Source organism: Cataglyphis hispanica, chromosome 23 (assembly GCF_021464435.1).
Source record: "Cataglyphis hispanica isolate Lineage 1 chromosome 23, ULB_Chis1_1.0, whole genome shotgun sequence".
Classification (NCBI taxonomy): Eukaryota; Metazoa; Arthropoda; class Insecta; order Hymenoptera; family Formicidae; genus Cataglyphis; species Cataglyphis hispanica.
The window spans coordinates 3338454-3364538 of record NC_065976.1 but is presented as its reverse complement, the minus strand read 5'-3'; the positions used below and the strand labels follow the sequence as shown (position 1 = coordinate 3364538).

Here is a 26085-nt window from a genome sequence, read left to right as displayed (position 1 = left end):
CAAGTAATGCGCGGTCTCGGACCCCGCTTATCGTTGCCGCTTAAGAAATGGATTCAGTCCTTCGCAACCGGCCGTTGTTCACGCAACTTTTCGGATATTGCTTCTCTTCTTGTCTTTATTTCGCGCGTCTGTATTTTTCTATTTTTTTCTTCTTTTTTTTTTTAGATGTTCTTGTAAAGAGAACGGATGCAACGAGCGGGAGCTTTCAGCCGAGTCGTTTTTCGGCGAGATTTCGTCGTTTTATCGTTCAAGGATAAATTCGGTGCGTGACTTATGTGTGTGTGTTTGTGTACATGTAGCGATACGCATTGCGTGTGACAAACTACTGATAACGCATGGCCATCGAAATCGACTATCGAAATTTGCGTCACGGTTTCTCCAACAGCAATTTTCATTCTTGTGAGAAACACGCGTGTGTTTGACATTATCGCGCATTACTTGCCTTCTACTAAGTATCACTCGAGTTTCGGCATCACATTCCGCCCGTGAAGGGAATTTATCGAAGTTAGTCTCTCGAACGTGTAGAGAAGCGCTGACGTTAAAGTCTTCTTAACGGAATGTTAACGGCAGTTAATCCTCAAGTATCAAGTACATTAAGTGTACTCAATGTATCTTCGATATATAAATTTTATTTTCTCGGACACTATTTTCAGAATTTATTTCAGATTTTTGTTATTCTTTTTTTATTCTTCACATTTTATCATTTTATTATTCTGAGAGGTCTGTTGTCATATTTGTGTAGTCGTGTTTAATCTGATTCGAATAATACAGAATTTTGATAAAACTAAAAGGATCAGAACATCTCGTTTGCGGAAAATTCTCGCAACTTTACTTATTTTGTAAAATTGCTTCTGAAGAAGTAACAAAGTCCGCATTGTATTATTGAACATATTTATCTGATAATTATTACTTTAACAGAATTTTTAGAATTTTAATGAAATTTAAAATGTTATTTGTCAAAAATTTTCAAAGAAATTAAAAAATGCTTAAGAATCTATAAAATTTTCCGCAGTTTGGAAAAGAAACTTTAGAGAATCTGAAACATCCAGTATTATAATGGCATCGGATCTATAAATCTCTCCGCGTTCTGTTCCGTTCGTTCGCGATTTATGACCTTTATTGCCTTCAAGTTGGAAAACATCGTCGATGCTTGTCGATCGTTCGACAAGTCCTCTTCGATATCATTCAACGAATTGGTCATATATATCACCTTGACGAATGACCGGAAATTTCAATCGATTTGCACCATTAACTGACCAATCAGTTTCCAGTTTTTAGAGTGAATATTATTGTAGATCCATCATTCAGATCAATTCTTCTTTCTCTCGCTAATCGATAATGTTTTCTTCTCAATAAAATCTCGTTTATTTTTAGATATTTAGCAATTAAGAGGAAATCGTTATCTCGTTTTTTAATCCATCGTATGATGTAGCGTTTGCAAAGAAATTATGAATCAGCTGATAGAGACTGCGAAAATAAATCTTGCTGCAAACTTTTTATTTAGAATATGTGAGCTCTAAAATAATCAGAAATTATGTCTTTTAATCACAAATACAACAATCATCAATGTATCTAAAAATTACAATTACCATCAATATTTTTTTTTCGCAATAATAAATAATTGCGTTCGTATTACTGAAAGAAAATTCACATATCTATATCTACATACACTTTAATTATTAAATCCAGACAAGGATCGATAAATTTATTATACACTCCTGTATGATCAGGCTCAATCTGATCGCCTCGCGATCGTATTCGCGATAATTGGTCGATCGTCCGAAGCATTAATTAACGCTGCGGGATAATATTATTAGCGTAACAATTTATCGTCGGCCGTTCCTTCATCGAGTCTTTCAAATTGCCAATAAGCTTTTCGTCGAAGATACATTAGAAATGGCCCGTTTCATTTCCCATTGGTGAAATGGTTTGCCGACCCCTTCCGTCGACATTATATAGGACTCGATCGGGAATGGGAGTCGCTTTACCTCTTTCCAGACTTCGTCTCCATTCGATCTCGGAGCAAATTTCCGCCTGGCTATTCCACCCCGGAGAACGAACAGAAAAACCGTCTGTAAAACGCAAAAATTCGCGTCGGTTGTTTTGTTCGTGTTCCTTTATTCCATTGGCCACTTTATTCGAGGGAAAAAACACGACATTGTGGAAAAGGAAATCAATATTTAAATAATCGCATTTTATATTCATGTACCACACCATTTTTAAGGAGTTTAATAATAATTTCATATAATTGAGTTAATAAAAATAAAAAATAAGAAGTGATTTGTAAATTATAATTCACGAATTATAATATATATTTTTTTTAAATATTTTTCCGGCAAGATTGATTTTGTGACGACACGCTGTTCGATTGATTCGTATTTTGATTCTTATTCCACAAATTTTTAACGTCTGATAAAATCGACGTTAAATGCTAATGGAATTTTTTTTCATCTTACCGCTGTCGAGTTAAGTCGGATTAAGAGGGAACTCGCAGATACTTTATAAATACGCGCGTATACTTATCGTCATCTTAGAGCTGCACGCGCAAGTATGACGTGTATATAGTCTTCTTTGCTCGATATCTCGGCGTGTCCTCGATCGTCTTGCTCGATAAAAATAGTAAACCGTACTTTACAACATCCGCGAAAAGCGTGTCTTTCTTACGTGGCTATTTCTTTAATAAATTAATATCGATTAATATTGTCTCTATATACATTTTGCTTGGACGACTTGGCAATAAAAATACGATCTACATCTTTGATATGGAATACTTGAAAAAACTTGTACATTAAACGTTCAACGATCATGTTTTATTATCGAAGGTCATTATTTTCGTCGCATCATATAATGGGAGATGATTTTTTTGTACGATATATCGCGCCAAAATTTTTCGATACGCTGACGCATCTAACTTAACGGTAATCCTGTTCTTGGAGTACCATTATGTAATAGACATCTGTATCACACACACACACACACACACACACACACACACACACACACACACACATTTACAATTCTCCGAGCTTTCCAGCCATCATCTACTCCCACTAAACCGCGGTAATCCGCGAGATTGCGAATCTCCTTGTATATCTATCTGCTTTATTGCCTGCAATGTTACGAGTGCAAAAAGAGCCAACGTTCAACAAAGCTTTATTTCTTCGTCTACAGAAAAGTCATATACACATGTCTCGCTTGTTCGCTTATCGATACATGTTATTATAAGTCGAAGAAAGATTATGAAACGAGGATCGATTGGATTTCTCATGTTTCGTTCTCGGGTTCTGTGTGATCACTTGTATGTTCAATGATAATCGTCGCGGTGCTCTCGCCTTCTTTAAACGAAAAAAAATATCTTCTTCCTAACAGAAACTATAAATCTCTCGAGTAACAACATCGTCGGCCGGTTTCTACCGTTGAATCGATGTTGAAGACTTGTCAGCTTGATCGGCACGATTATCCGTCACGAGCAATCATCACGCGACCAAGATCGAAGAGAAGAATCCGTAGAAGAGCGGCAAAGTGAAAGACGATCATGGACGATCGGGAGAGTCCGTTTGTGCGAGCGCAGGCCAGCAGGAGCCTGATTCGGCCACAGCCGCGAAAATTCACGTGCATGTCACCGTCGCCCGTGATGCGTCAGATGACGAATCGATCGCCGATCGCGAACCGCGAGCCGTCGAGTCCAGGTGGTGGTGGCACGCCGCCGAAACGGCTGTCGGCGTCGCACACGCCCTTGGAGAGTCTGAAACAATGGGAGCTGGTGGAGGATGACAGAGGTCTGCAGGTGGTCGAGAAACGCGCCGGCGCCCTGAATCCGATCAGGCCCAAGGAGGTGGCGGTCTCCGGTGTTGCGGCGAGCGCGTTTTACGATCACTCCACTCCCGTCTCCGGACGGAGATTCGTCGGGACGAACGTGGACGCGAATTTGGAGGAGAAACTGCGGATCTTCAATCAGTCGAAGATCATTCAACCGATCGGGCTGCCGCTCGCTCCGTCATTGGCGGAGACCAAAGCTCAGCCGCTCAGTCTCGATCTGATTCTGAAGCAGCAGCAGCAGCAGCAACGTACGTTGAGCACGACTGCTGAGAGTACCGACATGTTACAACGCTTGGAACAGCAAGTCAAGGCCATCGAGATGGGTACAATAGCCGCGAGGACGCGTCAGCTGGAGAACAGTTCGGATTTCGGGCCGGAAGTGCAGCTTAGGTACCGGGAGCACGAGGACTTGCTGCGAAATGTGACTGACGACGAGGCCGAGGGGTAAAAATACGTACACTCTGTTTACATCGATCGTTTCCGCGCACTCGTTAATGCCATCGTTGATATTTCTTTCGCCATAAGCATCTTATAACCGCGTTTTGAATTTTTGATTTTTTTTTTTTTCTTTAAAATCTGAAATATTGAATTTTTTATCATCAACAGAACTGTCACATTTCACCAATGACAGAAATGTCAGTCCTGTAAAAAAAAAAAAAATTGTATGCCTACAAAAGTTCAAAAGACTCGAAAGATTAATTGGCTTGGAAATTTAATGTCGTTCACCCACGCGGCTTTTCAATCTCTTCGCGTTAATCGTCATCAGAAAGTTTGACATTTCAATCGGTCAATATCCGAGAATGAACATATACACATACACACGTGCACACACGGACACTCGTATAACGCGTTACCACATTTATACACAGCGACGATAGCCTTAGTGATAATTGAGGAAATCGCCGTCCAACCTCCGCCTAATCCACCTCCTCGTCGTGTCTGATCATCTACAATACTACACTCTTGATTCGCACAATTGATTGTTCGCTTACGCCCACGCGTGTGTCCCTTTCTTCGACACAATTGGCATTTAATTTACGCAACGTCGCAATCGCGTACGATTTACTCCGTGATTTCCCGTCACCCGGTTCATCGCTATTCATTACACGCCCAACCGGGAAAGATCGGGGGAGCAGAACGGAATGAGACAGATGTTTCGACGGATAAATATACCGGGTGTCACTCGGATAGCTTGCAAATATCGCGCGTAAACTTTTTTTTCAACAATTTACAATCGATCCTGTATTTCGATATAGTTAGCTTTTGAAAGTTGTGAATGATTAAAAATATATATCGACGTGAGACTTTTTTTTTGTACGCGAATTACATATTGCTTTATCTGCATAAGTAGATAATAAAATGTTGTTCTCCTGTTAAAAATTCGGGTGCCGCGCGAGATTTAATATCGAAGATAAAGGAGAGATTGAATCGTATTTCCGCTTTAAATGAAATTAAAGTGAAATTATTCTGCTTGCCCGATATCTATTCGTTATCGTCTACAATATTATATGCGAATTAAAACAAATACACGTTCATTTATTAATAATCATCACATATACACGACGTCGTAATCCGAAAATATCAAAAGCATCGTAAAAGGAAGAAATGTCATGACAAATGAATCATAACGAAATACCAATAAAAAGGACCTCGCTGTTGCAACGCGGGGATGCGACGCGGAATTCCACCGGAAACGCCGGAATCGCGCCAAAGAAGCCCGCCGTTAAGTTGTCCAGGACTGCCTCGGACACGCGGCGCGGACAGGAAGCGGAGATGAGAGCGCAGTCCAGGATGCCGCAAACTCGCGCGCTCGTTCGGCCGATAGTTGCCAAGAGGGATCATCAGCAGCGTCATCAGCAGCAGCAACAACAACCACAGCAGAATAACGCGGCGCCCAGCATTCCGCTCAGACCGCTGTCAGACATCATGCAGAAGAGTATTCAAAACGAGAAGGAGGTAGATATAAATATATATACGTATAATAGGTATCACACATTTATACGGCGTTAAGCATTCGCGTCAAATAATTATCAGAGGCTATCGACGTTTTGTCGATAAGACGAGTTTTTGTCTAATTTTATCTAATTTTCCTAGAGAAGGGGAAAAAATCGTATCACTCTCCGATCATGCAACGATTAGAATATATAATATTAAGCGCAGTTATAATTTTGTTTAAAAATGATCTCGGATCGATATAAATGCGAGATAGTCACCACAAAATAGAAAAATATTTGATATTAAAACGGGATAAAATCTTAAACAAGGAGAAAGGACATTAGAAACGATGTACAGTCGGCATTGCGAATTTTATACTCTATGTCCCTCTCGCCCATATGTATTACATGCATATATATATATATATATATATATATATATATATATATATATATCGACGACGTGGCACCCTCGTTAACGAATGCCGACTGCAACGTAAATGCATCTCCATGCTTACGTCACACTATGACTCGTCAGTGTAGTCTACAGCTCATCCGTTCGGCCTGAAATAATCCGGATGGCTTCATCGGTTGCGCGACTCGACAATCTTAATGATCGTGTAACCTGTCGAAGCCAATTAATTCTTAATTCAGGATACACTTGATGTGTCTCAGAAAATTCAATGATATTTTACCTCTTTATTTTCTTTCTGAGAAATTATTTATTAATGACAGAGAATATATAATCTCATACAAACTACAAAAATATTTACGTGCGAGTAAAATACATTTTTATTTTTCTGAAAAATATATAAATTGATTGGAGGAAATATATATATATATATATATATATATATATATATATATATATATAATATATAATATATAAAATATTTTAATTATTTAATCCAACAACTTGAATTATTGTCTCGATGCTATTCATGAGCAAGTCGAACAGATCTCAATTATAAAACTAAAACTAATTTTTCTAACAGAGCTTTGTATATAGGGCGATGTTAAAAAGCAGTCGAAGATATAATCTTTTAATATCGTATGTCATGTCGAATCCTATAAACCAGACATTTGAGACGCGACTTTATTTTATGTCTATCTATTATTTTATATCAGCTTCGCGTCGCGTCATAAAATAAATTTCACATGCACCCCACGAACGGAAAGTCGGCTTTGTTTCACTTCGTGTAACTTATCATTTCCCATTTCCCCGCTGTATTATGGAGGGACGCATGAATCATAATCCCCGTAGAATATTCGCGGCATCAGTAGTTTTTGTGCAAATATCTCGCGTGTTTTAGTGAAACTGACGATTGTCATCTTTTGAATCGATTTAAAGTGGATATTCTTCAATATATTATTACATGTGGAATAAAATATACAGGATTATAATAATACGATTAATGTGTGAGGAATGGAAGATAACTGATTTGTGTCAATAAGATTGATTAATCCGTGATACATGCAATGATTAGATTTTTATTGCAATTAGATTGACTGGCTGATAATTTTATTTTATTCGCGGTAAGAGTTCTTCGCAAAAGCATGTTTATTTATTTATTTATCTCGTAACAAACCGCATTAATAATTTTGAATTTATTGAAGAAGATAAAGATAATGCGCTAATAACGTATTAATATAATTTAATTATATTTGAATATATTGAATTATTGTAATTGCATAAGAGAAGAGCGGGAAATAACGCGTATCGATCAGCTGGAAGAGACATTGCTGGCTCTTTTATTTAATAGAACAGCGAGTTTTCTGCGATTTATTTTCCAGTTCATGTGCACACAGGTTTGTTTTCGCGATGAATTTGCATCAACTTGGATCTTCTTTTCTTTTTGCGCGGAATGGATGTCCACAACTTTTCTCTTGTCATTCGCTTTCTCGGACGATTAATCAGCTGATTGAACGTTCTCCTATTATTATTCTTTTCGAAAACTTTGACCTACCATCTTCACTTATTTTGAAGAATTCCGCGTGCTTAAATGTCATTAGTTGCTCGCTGGAAGATAGATTAACGTAATTTTGTCTCTGTCGTATGAACAACTTGTTTTTTCGCGTAATCGCCGTGATTGAAATCAATATTGATTAATTGTGTAATATTTCGCAAACCTGTTTTTTTTTCGCATACAAATATACTTTTGTATGTAAAGTAAATCCTCGTGGAAATATTTCGTAACCTTTTTGTATTAAATTATTTCTTGTATATATTATTTTCTACATAAAAAAAAAATTTTAATGCAGAAATTTAATTGACAGCAAGATAATTTAATGATATAGGTTATTGTTTAATGTGTCAACCGATGATACTGAGCATATTTATTAGTGAATTTATACATGTGAAGATGAATTTTCTTGATATTTATCAGTAGTTGAATTGATCAGCTGACGAAGCGAAAGTTCGTCGTTAGATAAAAATATTGTTAAAGATGAACATGTAGTAGTTCATCCTTATAGTTCACAGATATGTGTGCATTATTTAAAAAAAAATATATATATATAAAATTTTTTAATATAAAATTTGTAGATAAAGAACAAAAAAATTATATCATTTTTCTTTTTTTTTTAATTGCAAAATAATATTATCGCTTTTATATCTTTTTTTTTAATTCTAAAAAGTTAATATAAATAATCATCTTTCTTATAGTTCCAATAATTGTAAAAAGCCATACTTCGTACAATTCACATAAAAAATTTTCACATTTTTTTCTCCGAAATACATCTAAGCGATTGCATTCCGCTCCTTCCAGTCCGATCAGCTGGTTAGCCTCAAACTCTCTGTTATCTCGGCCGCGAGCGACACGCTCGAAGGGGGCAGAAGAAGCCGCGTGTATTGGTGTGTTCCTATTTTCCATGGCGCATGCGTGCGAAAAGGGGTGGCAAGAGAAAGAGAGAGAGAGAGAGAGAGAGTAAGCTTAGCTAAGCATTCAAGGGTGGTTCGCTTGCACGTTTCCACCAGGGGTGGATGGCGGTATCGCGTATTGATTCTGCCGTCACATCCCTCGGCTGTGCGGTCTCTCCTCCCGAGGGTGGCTCGTTTCGAGGGTGCAAAAGGAGAGAAGGCAGTCGCGCACGGTTGTCGTCGACGACAACCGCTATCGGAGCAACGTCATTCGCATTTCTCGTTGTTTCTCTCGTGAGAGCACGATGAGATTGGTGTTCGACGGATTACGACATGGACGAACGAGGAAGATTCGCGAACGGTGACATTGCTTTTGCCCTTGACACACCTCCCTAAGTACTTGCGACGAAAATGGACATTGTCATCGAGAATTCACTTCGGTGACTCCTACCGGAATTCTACAGCATTGATAAAGGTCTTTCACGAAAGGTCTCGTCTTTCGTGCATCGCTAATTGATTGTGTTTCGATGAATCGTTGGCAAGCTATTGTCAGTGACGGATCGATGTTAGCTATAGACGGTGCTGGTGAGGGACTACTGACGTCCTTCCTCACTATCGTTGACCTAAGGTCGACGAGATAGCGATCGGTGTGGTCAGTGACGTCTTTGGAAAATATCGCACATATATGACAGTTTTTGTCTAACATTATATATTCTCGGATATCTTATATATTCTCGGATTATTATCAATTTCGAGCAAATTTATCGATAAATATCAGAAACAATTTATATATTGAAATTTTATTTTAGTGTTTATAAAATAAATTTTCCAGAAATTGAGAGCTATTGTTTTATTTTTTTGCGAAGTGTTGTGTTCTGTGGGAAATCAAATCTCCGGAAATATGTACGAAGAATGTTTTACTCGAGTACAAACATTGTCTTCGTGGAATCTATTTACAGTTCAATTGTCACTACTAGTACAAAGAGTGGTGCCTAATGTGAAATATATCGGGCAATGATGTGGAATTACACGCATTTTATCTCGCGAAGATTCTCGAAAATACATTTATTGATCGATCTGAGAAAGAATCTGATTTATCAGTGAAACTTAGTTGAAGGGAATAATTCCAGTGACTCTTCGAATATATCACGCTCCTTCATTTCTTCATCGAAAGTCGAAGTATTCGATTTTTTGACGACACACAATACAAGCATACTACTAATTTATCAGTACAGTGATTTTTATATGACACCGTGTATATCCTGATAAAATGACCCAACGCGGCGATACGCTTCGTGAATTGACTCATCGCTCGACTTTCCAAAACGATCGACCACGGCAACTACAACATTAAATCTGATCGGAGAATCGGCTATCGTTATTGAGGGATCGAGGAAATTCAGTAATCCTGAGAGTTAATAAAAATATTAACGCACAGAGAAAAAAAAGGAAATAATTGCGGCTGTCGAAATCTTATGAATAAAGTGACAGAACGAAAATCAAATGACAGAGAATGACAGAAATCGCTGATCAAGGTCACCGAATGGCAATCGAGTGGCCCGCATGATCTGTATCCTATTATTGAATCTTTTGCACGCGTTCTTCTCGCGTTGACAGATCAACTAATCCACCTCGGCGGCTGTTTTTTCACGCGCATGCGGGCACGCGATCCACTGTCGTCGGATCCCTCGTCGATCCATCGTTCGTTATCGATCGTTCCGCTGAGACGCGGAAGAGATTAGTCAAACTGGCAGCTTCCAAGGTTGCGGCCACCTCCAGCTCGCGCAAGATGGTCACGCGTGGCCTCCTGCGGGTAATGACATACGAAAGAATTAATCTCTCGCTTGATTTGTTGTTTTTATTTTATTTTATTTTTAGGCAGGTATAAATTCTAGACGTCTTTTACACAAACACGTTCTCTTTTCATCGAGCATGGCTCGTATTCGGATATCCCGACTTTATAAATTTTCCTCTTCCTTCTTCTATTTTATTCAAGGTAGCAGTGAAAAAAATTGTTCTCGCGAGTAACGCGAAAGAGCTCGGCCGCGTTTTTCATTCCAAACAATCCTGTATCTGGTGCACTTTAACGAGGTTTAATTAATTCCATTGACAGTGGCCGTCGCCGACGCCATCACCGCTATGCATCTCGAATATGTCACGTGCATATACGCGCGTTACGCGCATAAATGAGCGCGTGGAAAGAGATTCGCGAGAGAGATTCCTCGCATTCTCGAGGAATGCACGCCGTGCTTTTAACGAGCATTTGCCCCGTATTTCCCGTATATCCGTTCCGCAAATTTATAAACGACCCGCGCCGAGTTTCTGAAATAGTTGGCTATTTACAACACAACTTCTCATACAGCGTTCTCTCATTCCTTGAAATAAATATAATGTGTATAAATAATATTAATGTGCACGTTACGTACAGCGTTCCAAATAATCTCTAGTTTATCAGATTTAGATTATCCGCAGTATTATATTATGTCAGCTTTAAATTTTTTTATGTAACAATATTGCTTGTTTCAAACATATATTATTAACACATATTTAATCGTTAATTTTACTTTGTTAAGAATTAAAATACATTTTTGAGGGATTAAATTTTATATACATACACATTATATATATCACACACACACACACACACACACACATATTATTTTTCATTCTTTAATATGTATAATCGATATTGCGCAGAAATATAGAATTATATGAGAAACGCACACAAATTGAAAAATTATGTTTACAATTTATTTAAATACATTTGTGTATATATTGTGGCATCTGTATATAAAAGGAAGCACTCGCTGCGTCTCGTGTGATGTAAGAGCAACATTTCGCGAAACAGTTTTACATACAATCATTGTTCTAGCAATAAGATTGTCCGCACAATTTATTAACGTGCGATTTTTTACTTGTTACAGACTGGGGATGGCGTAGGGGTGTCGAGTACCGGAGGTCGACTCTCTTCGAGGAGTCGAACCTCCGAGGAGCCTCACATCGGCAAGTACAAATTACTGAAAACCATCGGCAAGGGCAACTTTGCCAAGGTGAAACTTGCCAAGCACGTACCCACGGGAAAGGAAGTAGCTATCAAGATCATCGATAAGACTCAATTGAATCCTGGTAGCCTTCAAAAGGTAACATTCTCGCCGTTGTATTTTTTGATTTGTCTCTTTTGCACAAATAAAAAATAAAAAAATAAAAAATAAAAAAAAAATAGGATTAGACAGATGTAGCGATAGAAAATGTGCGTAAATATATATATATATTTTTTTATTAGTCATTATCTCTTAAATTTATTATTACAAAAAATATAAGAACCGCTATTCTAATTATACAATTATGTCGGAAAAAAACAAAATCGTATCTTTTAACTTAATTGCTAATAATTTCATAAGATGATCACATACACATAGTCATTGTTCGAGTCATATTGTATTATCATAATTTGATAAAAAATGATTCTTCATAATACACACACGTATATTTCTGTAAATTCAAGTACGTGATTCATGTTAATGCATATTGAACAATTACAGCTGTTTCGAGAAGTCAGGATAATGAAGATGCTCGATCATCCGAACATAGTAAAATTATTCCAAGTAATCGAGACTGAAAAAACTCTGTACCTGGTAATGGAATATGCCAGCGGCGGCGAGGTCTTCGATTACCTGGTCCTGCATGGTCGGATGAAGGAGAAAGAGGCAAGGGCGAAGTTTAGGCAGATCGTTTCTGCTGTGCAATACTGCCATCAAAAGAAGATTATTCACAGGGATTTGAAAGCTGAGAATCTGTTGCTCGATAGTGAAATGAATATCAAGATCGCCGATTTTGGTTTTAGCAATGAATTTACACCCGGTAACAAGTTAGATACATTTTGTGGCTCGCCGCCTTACGCCGCCCCGGAGCTCTTTCAAGGTAAAGAACTTTCCCCGAAAAAGTGACATTTCATGCGAGTTTTCATACGAGCTTTTTAAATTTAATCTACACGCAATCTATTCTCGTTTTGCAGGAAAAAAATACGACGGCCCGGAAGTCGATGTATGGTCGTTAGGCGTAATCCTGTACACACTGGTATCCGGTTCACTGCCTTTCGATGGTTCGACGTTGAGGGAATTGAGAGAAAGAGTATTAAGGGGGAAATATAGGATCCCATTTTATATGTCTACCGACTGTGAAAATCTTCTTAAAAAATTCTTGGTGCTCAACCCGACGAAGAGAGCCTCACTAGAGGTATGTGATGATCAGGTTCGAATTGTTTTGCTTCATTTTTAAGTTCTTTTTATCATCTCACAAAATAATATTATTTTAACGATGCGATATCTATTTAAAATACGCTTGTATATTACGCTTTAATATTACGATAATTATATGATTTATATTCGAGAAATAAAATTGACCATCTCTTTATTATGGTAGAATATAATGAAGGACAAATGGATGAACATGGGATACGAAGATGATGAATTAAAACCGTACTTAGAACCTGAACCTGATTACAGAGACCACAAGAGGATAGGTGAGTCTGCCAGTATGTACATAACACTTACTACTTACCGTTTTTATGTTTAATGCACTCGTTATGAATGTTCCTACTTTGCGCGAGATTACTTGAAAGAGATTATCGTTTCTCTTTTCTACATAAACAACAACATATTTTAGATATAATAAGGTAAATTGCACATCAGCTAAATAAAATGAATTTTGATGTAACTTTTTAATATAGGAAACGTTCATGATTGGGTGTTTTTTGTAGTTCAAGATATATAATGACTGGTAGTATTAGTATAATCACTAGTATGTTAATGAAATGTCTCTTACTTAATATTACTTAGATAACTTACAGTGTGAGAACACCTGAAAGTTTGTTTTTTGAATCATTATTTGATCTGATATATTTACATTTATATATGTGTATCCGTGATTAGTTATCGTATAAAACAACTTAATCGTGAAATAAAATTGTGTAATTAATATTATAACATTAAAGACGAATTAATACCGAACTACGAGTCCTTAACAAGTACCTAAATGCAAAGATTGTGCATCATAAAAGCCAAGTAATTTTTAAGAGTTCAATGTATTTCGAACAGTATATTTGTTATGATAGCAATATATAGCAAGCTTTTCGACTTGATTCGTTTGCATTTTTCTAATTAATTTTGGCTGCATCAATGTTGAAAAAATGTGCTAGTAGATATGACTATGCCACTGCGTCGTTTTATTTCAGAGGCCCTAGCCAGTTTGGGATATACTCGAAGCGAGATAGAGGATTCCTTAGGACAAGCGAAGTACGATGACGTATTTGCCACGTACTTGCTTCTAGGCAGGAAAACGACAGATGTAAGTACACGATATATTAACTTTATAATAATATTATAGCAGCGTTTTTCTAAATTCTTTCTTATATCAATCTCACGTGGATTTTTCTGTTAATAGCCTGAAAGTGACGGATCACGGTCGGGTAGTTCATTATCGCTGCGTAACATTCCACCACAAGTCAGCTCGGGTGGTGGAGGAGGGAGCAGCGGGGGAACAGGTGGCGCGGTACAAAGTCCATCGCACAGAGGTGTTCACAGAAGTATTTCTGCTAGCAATCCAAAACCCAGTAGACGGGCCTCGTCTGGTGGTGAAACTCTTCGTAAGTGTTATTTACCCGTGTATTTTAACCGTAACTCTTAATATATGGTATGGCAGTCTATAAACTTTATCGTCAGACGACAAACATGGATAAAGGATATTTGCCAAACTTCCGGGTAAGACAAAAGACAGCTTGTGCTCCTTGTGATTGAAAATTCTGTGAATTTTATGCAACAAACTTTTTGTGTTATTTACGTTGGAAAGAGATAGTAATTGTAGTTGATAGTTGTAGTAACATGTGAATTACATAAACTAAATTTGTATATCTTAATAGCCGTCAATATGTCATTGAATGGTAACAGAAAAAGGACAAAATTGTTGTACATCTATTAATAATATAAATGCTGTGCATGTCTGAAAATAAAGACATTTTTGTTACATAATTTTCTTTCTTTATCAGGAGGCGCGCCAAGTCCGGGTAATGCAACGAATCACAATCACGCGACTGCGGTAACTGGCGCAGCTGTAACTGGAAGTGGTGGTAGCAATTTTAAACGACAAAATACCGTAGATGCAGCCACGATTAAGGAAAATAGTGCTCGTGTTTCTGCAAGCCGGCCCTCTGCACCGAAAAACAGTCAACCTCCAGGGCAATTAGATACCAGTGAGTTCATTTTGTTGTTGAACTAAACTTTGGGGAGCTCTTGTCAACGAATATATTATTTGTCATGCTATGTTCATTTCGTGATGCTTTAGCGAAAAAATACTCCTTTGGATGAGGTTGCTTTAAATAAGGTCGCAGTGTTCCTTTCAATAGCTAATATTTATCGAGTGTACAATTAATTTCATCAATTTGTCCAGTTATTTTAATTACTCATCATTCAATGTTTACAAATCATACATTCTTGCATATCGATAAAGCTATGTTGTCGAAGATTCTAATTCTATATGTTCTTAATGTCAAGTCGGTCATGTTTGTTTTTTATATGTTTGCAAGATTGAATACAATCTTTTTGTCACAATTTCATTGCTGTATATATCTAAAACATAGTTATGGTCTTTGTTACACGTTGACATATGCAAAAAGTCATACAATCATTTAACATTATTCTTTATTCTAAAGTTTTCCTTGTAATATGGAAGCAAGTTAGGCGTTTCACGCATTTTCAGTTTATGATCTTTTTTAATAATTTGTTTTTGTGTTTGTTTAATAATTTGAAGTATGTTGCTTTCCGTTTTGTGTTGAACCACATCTAATGAGGCTTGCAGTGACAATGTTCATTCTAGGCGTGGGTACAAGTCCCGGTGGTAAAGCGAGGGTAGGCAAGAGCAACACAATGAATACAGGAGTAGGTGGTGGTCGACCACTTACCTCACCTGCTCCTGGTTCTGTTGGTCGACGTAGCACCATCTCCTACGATCAAGCGAAAACATCATCTTCATCTACTGAAAGAACCAACGAAGTACCCAGGTATAGTGGTATCCAATTATTTTTACTCGAGAAAAACAGTCTTTTTTGCGCAAAAAAAAAAGGAAATCTAGATATTATTAAATTTATAGAGGAAATCTAGATATTATTAAAAAGAAACAATTTTATATAGTAAAATTTTCTTAGTTACATTTTTTTTATCTGTATTCTTATTTCTCATGGGATATTGGATGTGTGCTTGGTTTTCGTTTTCATTTTATATACTTTATATGGAATTTATTATTGATTATTAAAAGATTGAGTACACTTAGAAAATGATTAAAATGATCAAAATTCTTTTTATTTCAAAAATATTAGATAATTTTCAAAGACATTTAAAAATATTACAAATACTTCTTGAATATCTCTATCGATAAGTGTCTTTAAAAAGGAATATATAAGAATGGTGATATAAGAATGAAATCATTGAAAGATTCTTCTGTAAAGACATGACTCATGTGTTTCTTTGAAATCCTTGTCCAATTATTATCATTTTGTTTTAATCTGTTCAGAAATAATTTAAGATTTGATTTAAAGAGGAATTATAATTTTCAAAAATCAAAAATTGACCAATCAAAATTTTCAAAAAAGTTAATTTTACTTAAAACATAATTTAAAAAATTCAGAAAAAGTTTAGTTAACAAAAAGTATCGATTATAAGATGTAATCATATGGCGAAAAAGTAAAAAAAAATTATAAATATATTTACTCAGTGTTAAGAAGAAGAAAAAGAAACAAAATAGTTTTGTCATATGATTTTGCAATTATACCTGACCGTTTAATCTGTATTTGCGAATCAAATTACGATCCAATATCTCATATGCGAAAGTGCGACATTTATATATTTTTATATATAATAAGATATTATATGATTAGAGTGCATTTATAGTGTGATGATATTTCTACGTTTTCTATCGACTTAACACTCTTTTACTTTCACTAACCATAGACAATGATTATTTATGTGTGTCAAGTGTACACTAAAACCATGAATACAACAAAACAATTTCGTAATCGCGAGTGAATAATAACAAAAATCTTTGTCATTAGAAGCCCCGGGGAAGTTTATTTGTTTGTTGCATCGCTCTAGCATGTTTGGCTGCTGCCTGCCAATCGTTCATTGCGACATCACTTTCTTTATGGCTTGACAAATGTATCGAACGGACAGTCTGATTTTTAACGTTTATACATGTATAGACGCTTGCTGAAACGATGTCAAATAGTCACATTCATATATATTATCTCAGATATAAGACATCTAGTCGAAAAGGAAGTTTAGACACATTCATTAATATCATCATACATTTTTTCATCTTTATGTTACAGCATCGTATTTTCTCGTTTCTCTTATCGTACGAGTATTTCGCGAGATTGCATTAGCTGCAGCAGTTAGTATTTTCATTCTCCTTCTTCTATCCTCATGATTTCCTTTTACATCCCTTTCGATGATAGTTTCTGTTACAAAAAATGAAAATTTAATGTTATTTATTTATTTATTTTAACAATATACGATAAATGAAAATAAATAGTACTATAACTTGAAACACAAGCAGAGGACAAAAAATTCTTAAGAAATACTAATTCTTTATCTTTATCTAGAGGTGAAAAATCTATTATCATATCATAAATATATAACAAAATATACTTTCGATGTCTGAAAATTTTGTAAATCTCAGATTTCGCCTCATGTTGCTTCTCTTTATATAGTCTTGAGAAAATTCTATTCTGTTATTATTACTATATAAGAAGAAACAAAGAAAAGAATTAAAGTGAAAGATAAGGCAATCCGGCGATTTGCTGATTAGTTTTGTGCACAGCCTGGGCGAGGGCACTAGACCGACGCGGGGTCACACCAAGTCTGCGAGCATCAGCGCAGGTCACCGTTCCTCAAGTGGTGTACCCCCCAGCGACCATTCACTACTGGACCCTCAACCACGCAACGCCCACAACTCCTTACTCGCCACCGCTGACCCCCTTAGGCAGAGGTACAGGCCCCCACAATGTCCCTCTAATACAAGAACCAAATAACCTATGCATACTCTTATTCCTGCATATTTATAAAGTATATTTCAGATATATGCGTTTCTCTTCTTTCGTTTATGTTTACTTCTTTCTTGGGCCATTAACTTTCTTAGGGTAACCAGGTATCTCAGGTATCGCATTAGTTTTCTCGTGAATATAGTCGGAGCGCTATTTCTTTGAGTGTGTTCTACTTAAAAGATTGTCCACATAGGTTCTCTAGGATAGTTTCTGGTCATTTTCTCATTTCTTTCTACTCTTTTCTCTCTCTCTCTCTCTCTCTCTCTCTCTCTTTTACGTTTATCTCTTCTTTCTCTTTATTTGCATGATTAAATTTTACTAAATCTTTAGTAAATTATTACATCAATTTTTTTCTTTATTTGTACATGAATCATCTAAGCTTGATTAAGACACCGTTAAACAACACATATCTCATTTATTCATTATATAGTTTTATGCTTACACTCTTCACTCACTTAGCAATTTTTAGAATGACTTTGATTATTTAGAGTGAGTTTAATCATGTAGAATATTGCAACGATATATTTTGAGAATTATGTCGTCATAATTGATTAAGAAAGCATTTAGTCTATATTGATTATTTTGATTTAGTTTATGAATAGGCATTTACATATATTTTCTTTTCTACATACTTTTCCGTTATTTTCTTTGAAGAGTCACTATATCATAATAAGTATAGTTTATTAATTAAAAAATATTAAAGTTATCATGCATAAATCACATTATATATAAATATTTATCGAATATAATTTGCATATAGCTCAATTATATATATTTATAAACCATTCATCGCCATTTGCGATTATAATCTCGCTGCTAATCACGCGATTGGTATTTTCAACTGTATTTCTCTCGATAACAATCATATTCTTGAAATCATCTATTTCTAAAGCATGTGCAGTTATATTTTAAAGGATTGAAATTTATTGCGTTCGTCTGTAACTTGCCGCATATTTTCAATATAAACTAATTTCTCATGAATTTTGTTTCGTCTATATAAGCTTCATTATTGAACGATAAATTGCTTGTAAAAAACATCTCCAGAAATAGATACGCATAGCATTTGAACAATATATCTTATTATACTTGTTTTTCTGCATCTTGACGCCACAGCTTGTTTTAAATTTAATCAATTGGGTACCAATTGTAATGTATACGCTCTCCGCAAATTGCCAGTAGAACACGTAAAACTATAAGCCGTCGATTAGTCTCAATCTTTACATATTTACGCGATTGTAGCCTGTACTAAAACAAAAATCATTATCTGTTATTAGTTTGGGTGTATGCGCAAGCAACAGACTGGCCACAGCCACTACGCCAGCATTTCCACGGAATGTACCGAGTCGCAGTACGTTTCATTCTGGCCAAAATAGAGCACAGCGAAATCACACTCAGGTGAGTATTTGTGAGATGAAAAAAAATAATTGAACAACTAAAAAAAGGAAAGATTAATAAGAGGATTTGGCTCGTCATATCTATATGCTAGTGTTGTTAATATCCTGGTATTTCGGAAATTAGCGAGAATACTCGAGTGTAGAGAGATAGCTCGGTTTATATCAACAACACTATGTATTATATATATTTCATACCATTAATTTAATACAAATATATCGTGCTTTCAGGGTCACACACAAACACAGGACACGAATGCGATTAGCCCTCTAGCAAGGCCGTCCTTCTTCTCGAAATTATCCTCGAAGTTCTCCAAACGGTAAGTTTCACGATTGTTTGAACTTACAATTTAGCGTTACCGATATTTGATAGCATGCCAATAACGTGTACGATCGAAATATTACTCCACCGTCGTTCAATTACGAATATTTTTTTTACGGTTAATCCACGTATATTTTACAGTCTAAGCCAATTATCACATATAAGACATACACGATTGGATTGACTTTTGTAATTTTAAATTTTGTTTCTAATCAACTATTCTAATTAGCTATGAAATTTCTTTGAAAATTTATCGATGATCAAATACTTTCAAGACAATAATGATAATAATCTAAAAAAGAGATGTGCGTTAAAAGAGTATGCCGATGTCATTAGAAGTACCAATCTCAATTTTTTATATAATTACTGCATGCGTTTACTTTATGAAGTAATCACAAGCCAAAGAAGATCTATAAAAACCAAAAAGTTTATTTTATGTAAACATCGTTATGCCTTTTTTCCATTTCTCTTATTTCTTTCATTCTCCATTCGTTGAATTATATTTCTCGATATATGCCAAGTAGATTAATAATTTCATACTATCACGTTATCCGTTATCTTATACGCGGGTACAGACTGAAAATGCTAGCATAAACATATCGCAGCTTTGCAGTGGACCCTCAGTGCATGCTTAGCATCTTAAACATTTCAGTGTTGAGATTTTAATACATACTTGAATATACTATCTCATACTGACATAGTTTGATAAATTGTATTTATTGTTTGCATGAAAAAAAAATGAAGTTTCTGTTTTTTAAGGATGCACAATGACTATGTAATTCTGGAAATTCTATATTGAGATGATTACATATTATATGTATATATATATATATATATATATATATATATATATATATATATATATATTCATGATATTATTAGTTACAAATCCGATGAGCCAGCAGCGACCATTATCAATGAAAGCCGCAGAACATGTAGCTTATGCATTTTGTTTGTAGCTTTATTTATACTTATATATATACTATTTTCATCCTCAAGCATATCGCGTACTTTATCTATTGATATTATTTGTTTGTCCCATAAATTTGCTTGACAGATTGTACCCTTTTTAGCCGAATTCTAAGTAGAAATATATATATATATATATATTTTTTTTTATCTCTCTTCTATATGCGTAAAGAGATATGTATAACACAACGCTTCCTCGTACAGAGTTTTGATTTGCTATTCTATACCGTGGATTAAAGACCGTATCGTTATAAAAAGATTCGCCTCTAAGATAAATTCTCTCAGAGATTGATTGACGAAAGTAACACACATACATACATATATATACACGTGCACACATTGCTCAGCTGAATTTAGGCCACCTCGCATATTCATTGTGCATCCCTTTTTCTCACTCGATTATAGCGAGGCATATATCTTTGATTTATTATATATATATATATATATATATATATATATATATATATATATGCATACATACATGGGACTTTTAATTATTATCATATCGCACATTCAATGCAAATTGACAGCGTATACCACACACGTACATGTAAAGCGCTTGGAGCTGAGGATGGAAGACTGCAGAATAACGAGAGTATACATACAAATCCGTTGTATAAAGAGTTGTAATAAATTTTCTCACTTTCATGATATGGTCACTGTACTCATCATCTCCCGATGTACATAAGTAACGGAAGTAACAGAAATGTTGCGGAATTGACGGCATCCATAGCCATTGGTGCATCAGAATGATTTCCCCTTGACGTTTCTACATTATTAATTAATTCATACCGGTTATATATATTATATGCTGCAGGCCGTGAACCATATAAGCTTCGCTTCATCTCTCGAGTTCCTTCCGACAAGCGAAAGGCCATAGAGACACGGGTTTTAAACACGACCGATGTGCCGACCAAAATGTCGTGAGCAAAAAAAAGAGAACGGTCGACTGCTCAACGGATATTGTGTGATTGCATATACAACATATGTGTATGAGAAAACTCTCAGCTCCGTTATTCTGTGGTTCTCAAGATAGTTTTCAGCGTATAAATTACATTTTTTAGGAATTTTTTACATATATATATATCGTCATACATCGCGCGTCATCTTCGAGCATACATATGATATACGTATCTACGTTTATATTCAGTTTCACATCGTTATATATAACGCATATACGTATATACACATGTGTGGTATTATATAATTATTAAAAAAGGAAAAAAAAAAAAAGAAAAGTGACGTCTTCCTGAAATCACGAAACAGGAGATCGCCTTATGCACTTAGATATATGTAGCACTGGAATCTGTGCCTTTCCTAATTCAGCCTCTGCCTCGTAACTATATATACTTTACGTCGTCCGTTTAAGGAGAGAAACCCTCGATATATATATCTTGTGTATATTTTTGTACCATTTTTCGCGGAGATTTTAGCCTATGTTTGTCTCGCTTTCGTTTGTAAAGTAAAAGAGTGCAAAAAAAAAAAAAATATCAGTTTTACGAGATAGATAGCGATGATGTAGATGCCTTCCCCGACGTAAAGTATTAATAAATCACTAAAATGTTTAAGAATAAATGTCTTCAAAGACACTTATTATATTTTTTAGACGTCGAGAATATTTTTACGTAGCGGCGGATGTGCGACAGGCATAGATCGTTTTCCCGTTAGTTTAAATAAAGTTAGCGATCCCGCAAATGTGATGAGAAACGAGTTTTACTTGTATAAATCATACGACGCATACAAAGTACGCATACAAAGTAACGCGAAAGTCTTACACATGTCTCTGATTAAAACTTGAATATGAAATTCTTTATCTCTCTGCAATATTTTTTATCGTTGGTGAGAAAGAGACGTTTATACATGTTCCTCGTTTTTTTTTTGTGTTTTTTTTTCTTGTATTACTTACTGTTCTAAGTATTCCCTTTTCTCTCTATATTGTCCTCAAAGGGATGAAATCGACAGAAGATGCCTGTTAACGTGATCAAAGTATAATAAATCCGTTACACGACACTAGTGAAATTTCACGCGCGAGTGTGTGTGAGAGGAAAAAATGTTATAGTTATACTAACACTAACGAACGAACAGACAGATTTTTCTAGCGATAACAGAGTACATATATGATTGTTCGTACTTTGACAGATTTTTTTAAGTGAAGGAGGAAGTCTCGCCTTGTTTCCCACGAGCTGAAATGAGAGCGAGTCCCGCATGCAGAGATATATCGCGCCATGGCAATCGCACCTTCTACCAATGTATTGTTTTATTTTGTTTCGATCTTTTCTCTTAATTCTTTTTTTTTCGCGGATTACAATGTGAGGAATATAGAATATAATGTTGTATACCTCTTATAAAACAATATTTAGTGCCCTTTTTCTTTTTTCTTTTTTTCCCCTTCTTTTCCTTTTCTTTCTTAGGAAAATATGTTGGATAGCAATAATAACATTTACAGTCATAATACGTGTAGAATCTGTGTCGTGTAATAAGACTTTTTTTTACCGCCAACGATTGAAGCGTATTCTCAGTACTGCACTCGATACTGCATGCTTTTCATATTTTCGCGTAATATAAAAACGTTCTATGTCGCTAATTAAATGATACAACGTTGGTACAACGTATGGTCGACCAAGTTTCATATGTACACTATTTTATTTTTCTTTTATTTTTCTTCTTTTTTTGGCTTTTTTGTTGATATCCAGCATAGATTCCTTCTCTCAAAGATAGCGTGGAATTCATGTCTGGTTTTTCTTTTTTTTTTACATTACTGTTTATAACTTCATAAAATATTGGCTTCTTATTTTGATTTTTTCACTTAAACGAAATTCAGAAGGAGATATATTCTTTAAAACGAATGGATATGTATGTTATCATATACATATGAAGTCTGTGTCTGTGTAGAAACTGACATATAGATAGAGCTATAATATTTTTGTCTTATAATAGATATTTTGTGCGGTTTTCCGCGTTATTTACAGATAATTTTCAAATTATAATAAATAACGCATTTCTCTTTGCAAGAAGATGAAAAAAAATCTAAACAAACAAAGCTAACACAATTTATACTTACAATATGAAAGAAAAACAAAACCATAGTTTTGCAACTTGACTTATTTCATACATGTACACATTTCTATATTACTTTCTGAATTAATTTTTCTGCGTGTTCAATCTAGCACGCGAATTTAAAATTGTCAGTATAATTGCATTTATTATTTAAAATAAGTTGACGTAATTTGCTAACTATAAACACATTACCATTGAATAGAAGCACATATGGAGATGTGCGAAAAGTATATATCAGGCATTCCACTTTATCTTTCCTCGATGATTAATATACATGCTTCTCAATATGCGATTACATACAATTTTTTTTTTATTGGGAGAAGGAATTCCATACTGTCGAGATTTTGTAAACAAATAGCAACAGATTGCACACACAAAAGTTTTTTTTTTTATATTTAGTGTTTAGTGTATTAAAACTTCTTTCTCATTTCTCTGCGTCAATAGTTATAAATATTGTTCCGATGTTGATCTCAAAACTGACTAATGAATTAATCTTAGAGTGCTATTTGATTGCAATGAACGGCAATTTCGATTTTTTATCCATCTTGCTTTAATTTATTTCTATTCTATTGATAAATATATTCTTTTGTAAAATTGTATAAATTATTGAGAACGCGCTACACACAATAGAACATATTATTCGAACAAGGCAGGCCATAATTGGTACTTGATTTATTTGTATATTGATTAATGTATCCTAATCTACATTGTATATCATCGTTTAATTATTAGAAATATACAATATTCGAGCACGTATATTATGTCTTTGATAATCTTGTTGTATAACACAATAAAGATAAATATTAATTTTAATTTACTTGGCAATGAGCGATACTGTGCTTAGTACAATGTGATATAATGAATTTAATTAAAATAATTGTTATTTATATAGCTTTTGATCAAGGAAGAAGGAAATTAGCTTTTATAAATTTCTTTTATTTAAGTTATTTGTATATCGTAAAAGTATAAATATATAATCTTTTTCTATATAAGAAAATGTATATTTCTTGTAACATATTCTTTTTTTTTTTTAATTCAGAAACAAGAAAGCTGTTTGATGTGTGGACGCAAAGTTTTACAGTGTAACACGTAGCCATTAAAGTCCGGAATATGACATCTTATCTCAATACTAAGTGCAGATATTGACTTTTGGGTAGATTATAAATTTGAGAGTTTGTGATCGCGTGTGTGTGTATGTGCGTTATACTTTAATATGTCGAAGATACGTGCCTTTTCCTATACGACATATTGTGTATTTCAAATATCTCGTTATTACACGGTAAATCTCGATGCATTAATCCTTCCACCAGTCATTGCCAATATAGCATTTATTAAATAATATCTGGTCAACGCAATAGTATCTACACTGTTATATAGCGAATAATAATAATAATAATTACTATTATTATTATTATTATTACTATATATTTAATACGTTTATTAAGACAAATCACGGCGTATCCTATAAAGTGGCCTTGGGCTGCTCGAAAGTATATGTTATCTTGTAGCAAATCAGAGAAATCTTATACTCGTCTCTGATCTTTTAAGACATTGATGATTTTTTTCTATTCTTTTGTATAAAGAATATTAAAGAAGTCGTATTTATATATTCCTGTTGTATGATATATAGAATTTTTCTCTAATTAATGTTTGTTTTTTTTTTTTTTTTATTTACATTTCGCGAGATTGCACAATTAATGTATCCTGATATATTTAGCATTTTGATATAATATATTCCCAACAAATGTTTGAAAAGTCGTCATTAGTAGAATTTGTTTTTGTATTCATCATATTTATCGATGCATATAAGTGATATTAGAAGATTATAAAGATAATAAAATATGTAATAACACCTAAGGCCACCCACAATAAGCTAATGTATATGAAAATGAGAAAAGCGAAAAGAGAGAGAGAGAGAGAGAGAGAGAGACCACGTCATATATTAAATACATCAAAATATATATATATATATATATGAGATAAAAACATTTGTATGCAAATTATATAAATATAATGTGTTTTTAAGCGATGATGCTTTTTGCTGCACTCCAATTACGTGCCCGTCCAAGCATCCACGGAGGATATCCTTAGGATATTATCAGTTATATATATAGTCAATCTATTATTTAAAGAGAACCTAATTTAGAAATTCTAATTTAGATATCTTTTACGTTATGGAGGGCAGTAAATAGCTTACGTAAAATTAACAGGATAGAAATATTATTTAATAATTTTAAGGAGCAATAATAGTAATAATTTCGCATTATAATAAATATGTCAAAAACTGTCTTGTATATGTTGTGTATCAATTTATTTCTGAATCCTCGTATAGCATAAAAAAAGGAATATTTAGTGCGAAAACACACGAATTTATACATTATTTATATGATGCATGTAACTCTGTTAGGAATGTTATGTGTAAAAATTGGGCTCTTCTCTATATTCACGCAACATGGTAATTTACATGAAAGTTTGTCTCTTAATACATACATACACACACATCACGATCAGAAATTATAATTTACCTTAAAAAAGAAAAAAGACTGTAATCGCAGTTTATATAATTTAATTAATTTAACATTTATCTTCCTTCCAACAATAAATGATTGTATCCAGAAAAATTTCAAACAACATCACATTCC

The 26085-nt window shown here is 34.6% G+C and overlaps 1 protein-coding gene across 17 annotated transcripts in view; it reads left to right on the top strand.

The window, feature by feature from the left end:
- LOC126857805 (serine/threonine-protein kinase MARK2-like) overlaps positions 1-26085 on the top strand; it is an 88964-nt gene that overhangs the window by 57834 nt on the left and 5045 nt on the right. For 4 of the 17 annotated variants that reach the window (XM_050607544.1, XM_050607553.1, XM_050607543.1 and 1 more), the window contains exons 2-14: positions 3370-4263; positions 5466-5775; positions 11538-11753; positions 12156-12534; positions 12629-12864; positions 13036-13147; positions 13847-13959; positions 14056-14257; positions 14657-14860; positions 15466-15667; positions 17470-17649; positions 18979-19099; positions 19327-19415. In XM_050607544.1, coding sequence (XP_050463501.1) covers positions 3536-4263; positions 5466-5775; positions 11538-11753; positions 12156-12534; positions 12629-12864; positions 13036-13147; positions 13847-13959; positions 14056-14257; positions 14657-14860; positions 15466-15667; positions 17470-17649; positions 18979-19099; positions 19327-19415 — 3092 coding nt within the window. In that variant the 5' untranslated portion in view covers positions 3370-3535. The other 13 variants (XM_050607559.1, XM_050607560.1, XM_050607555.1 and 10 more) reach the window with 12 other exon arrangements.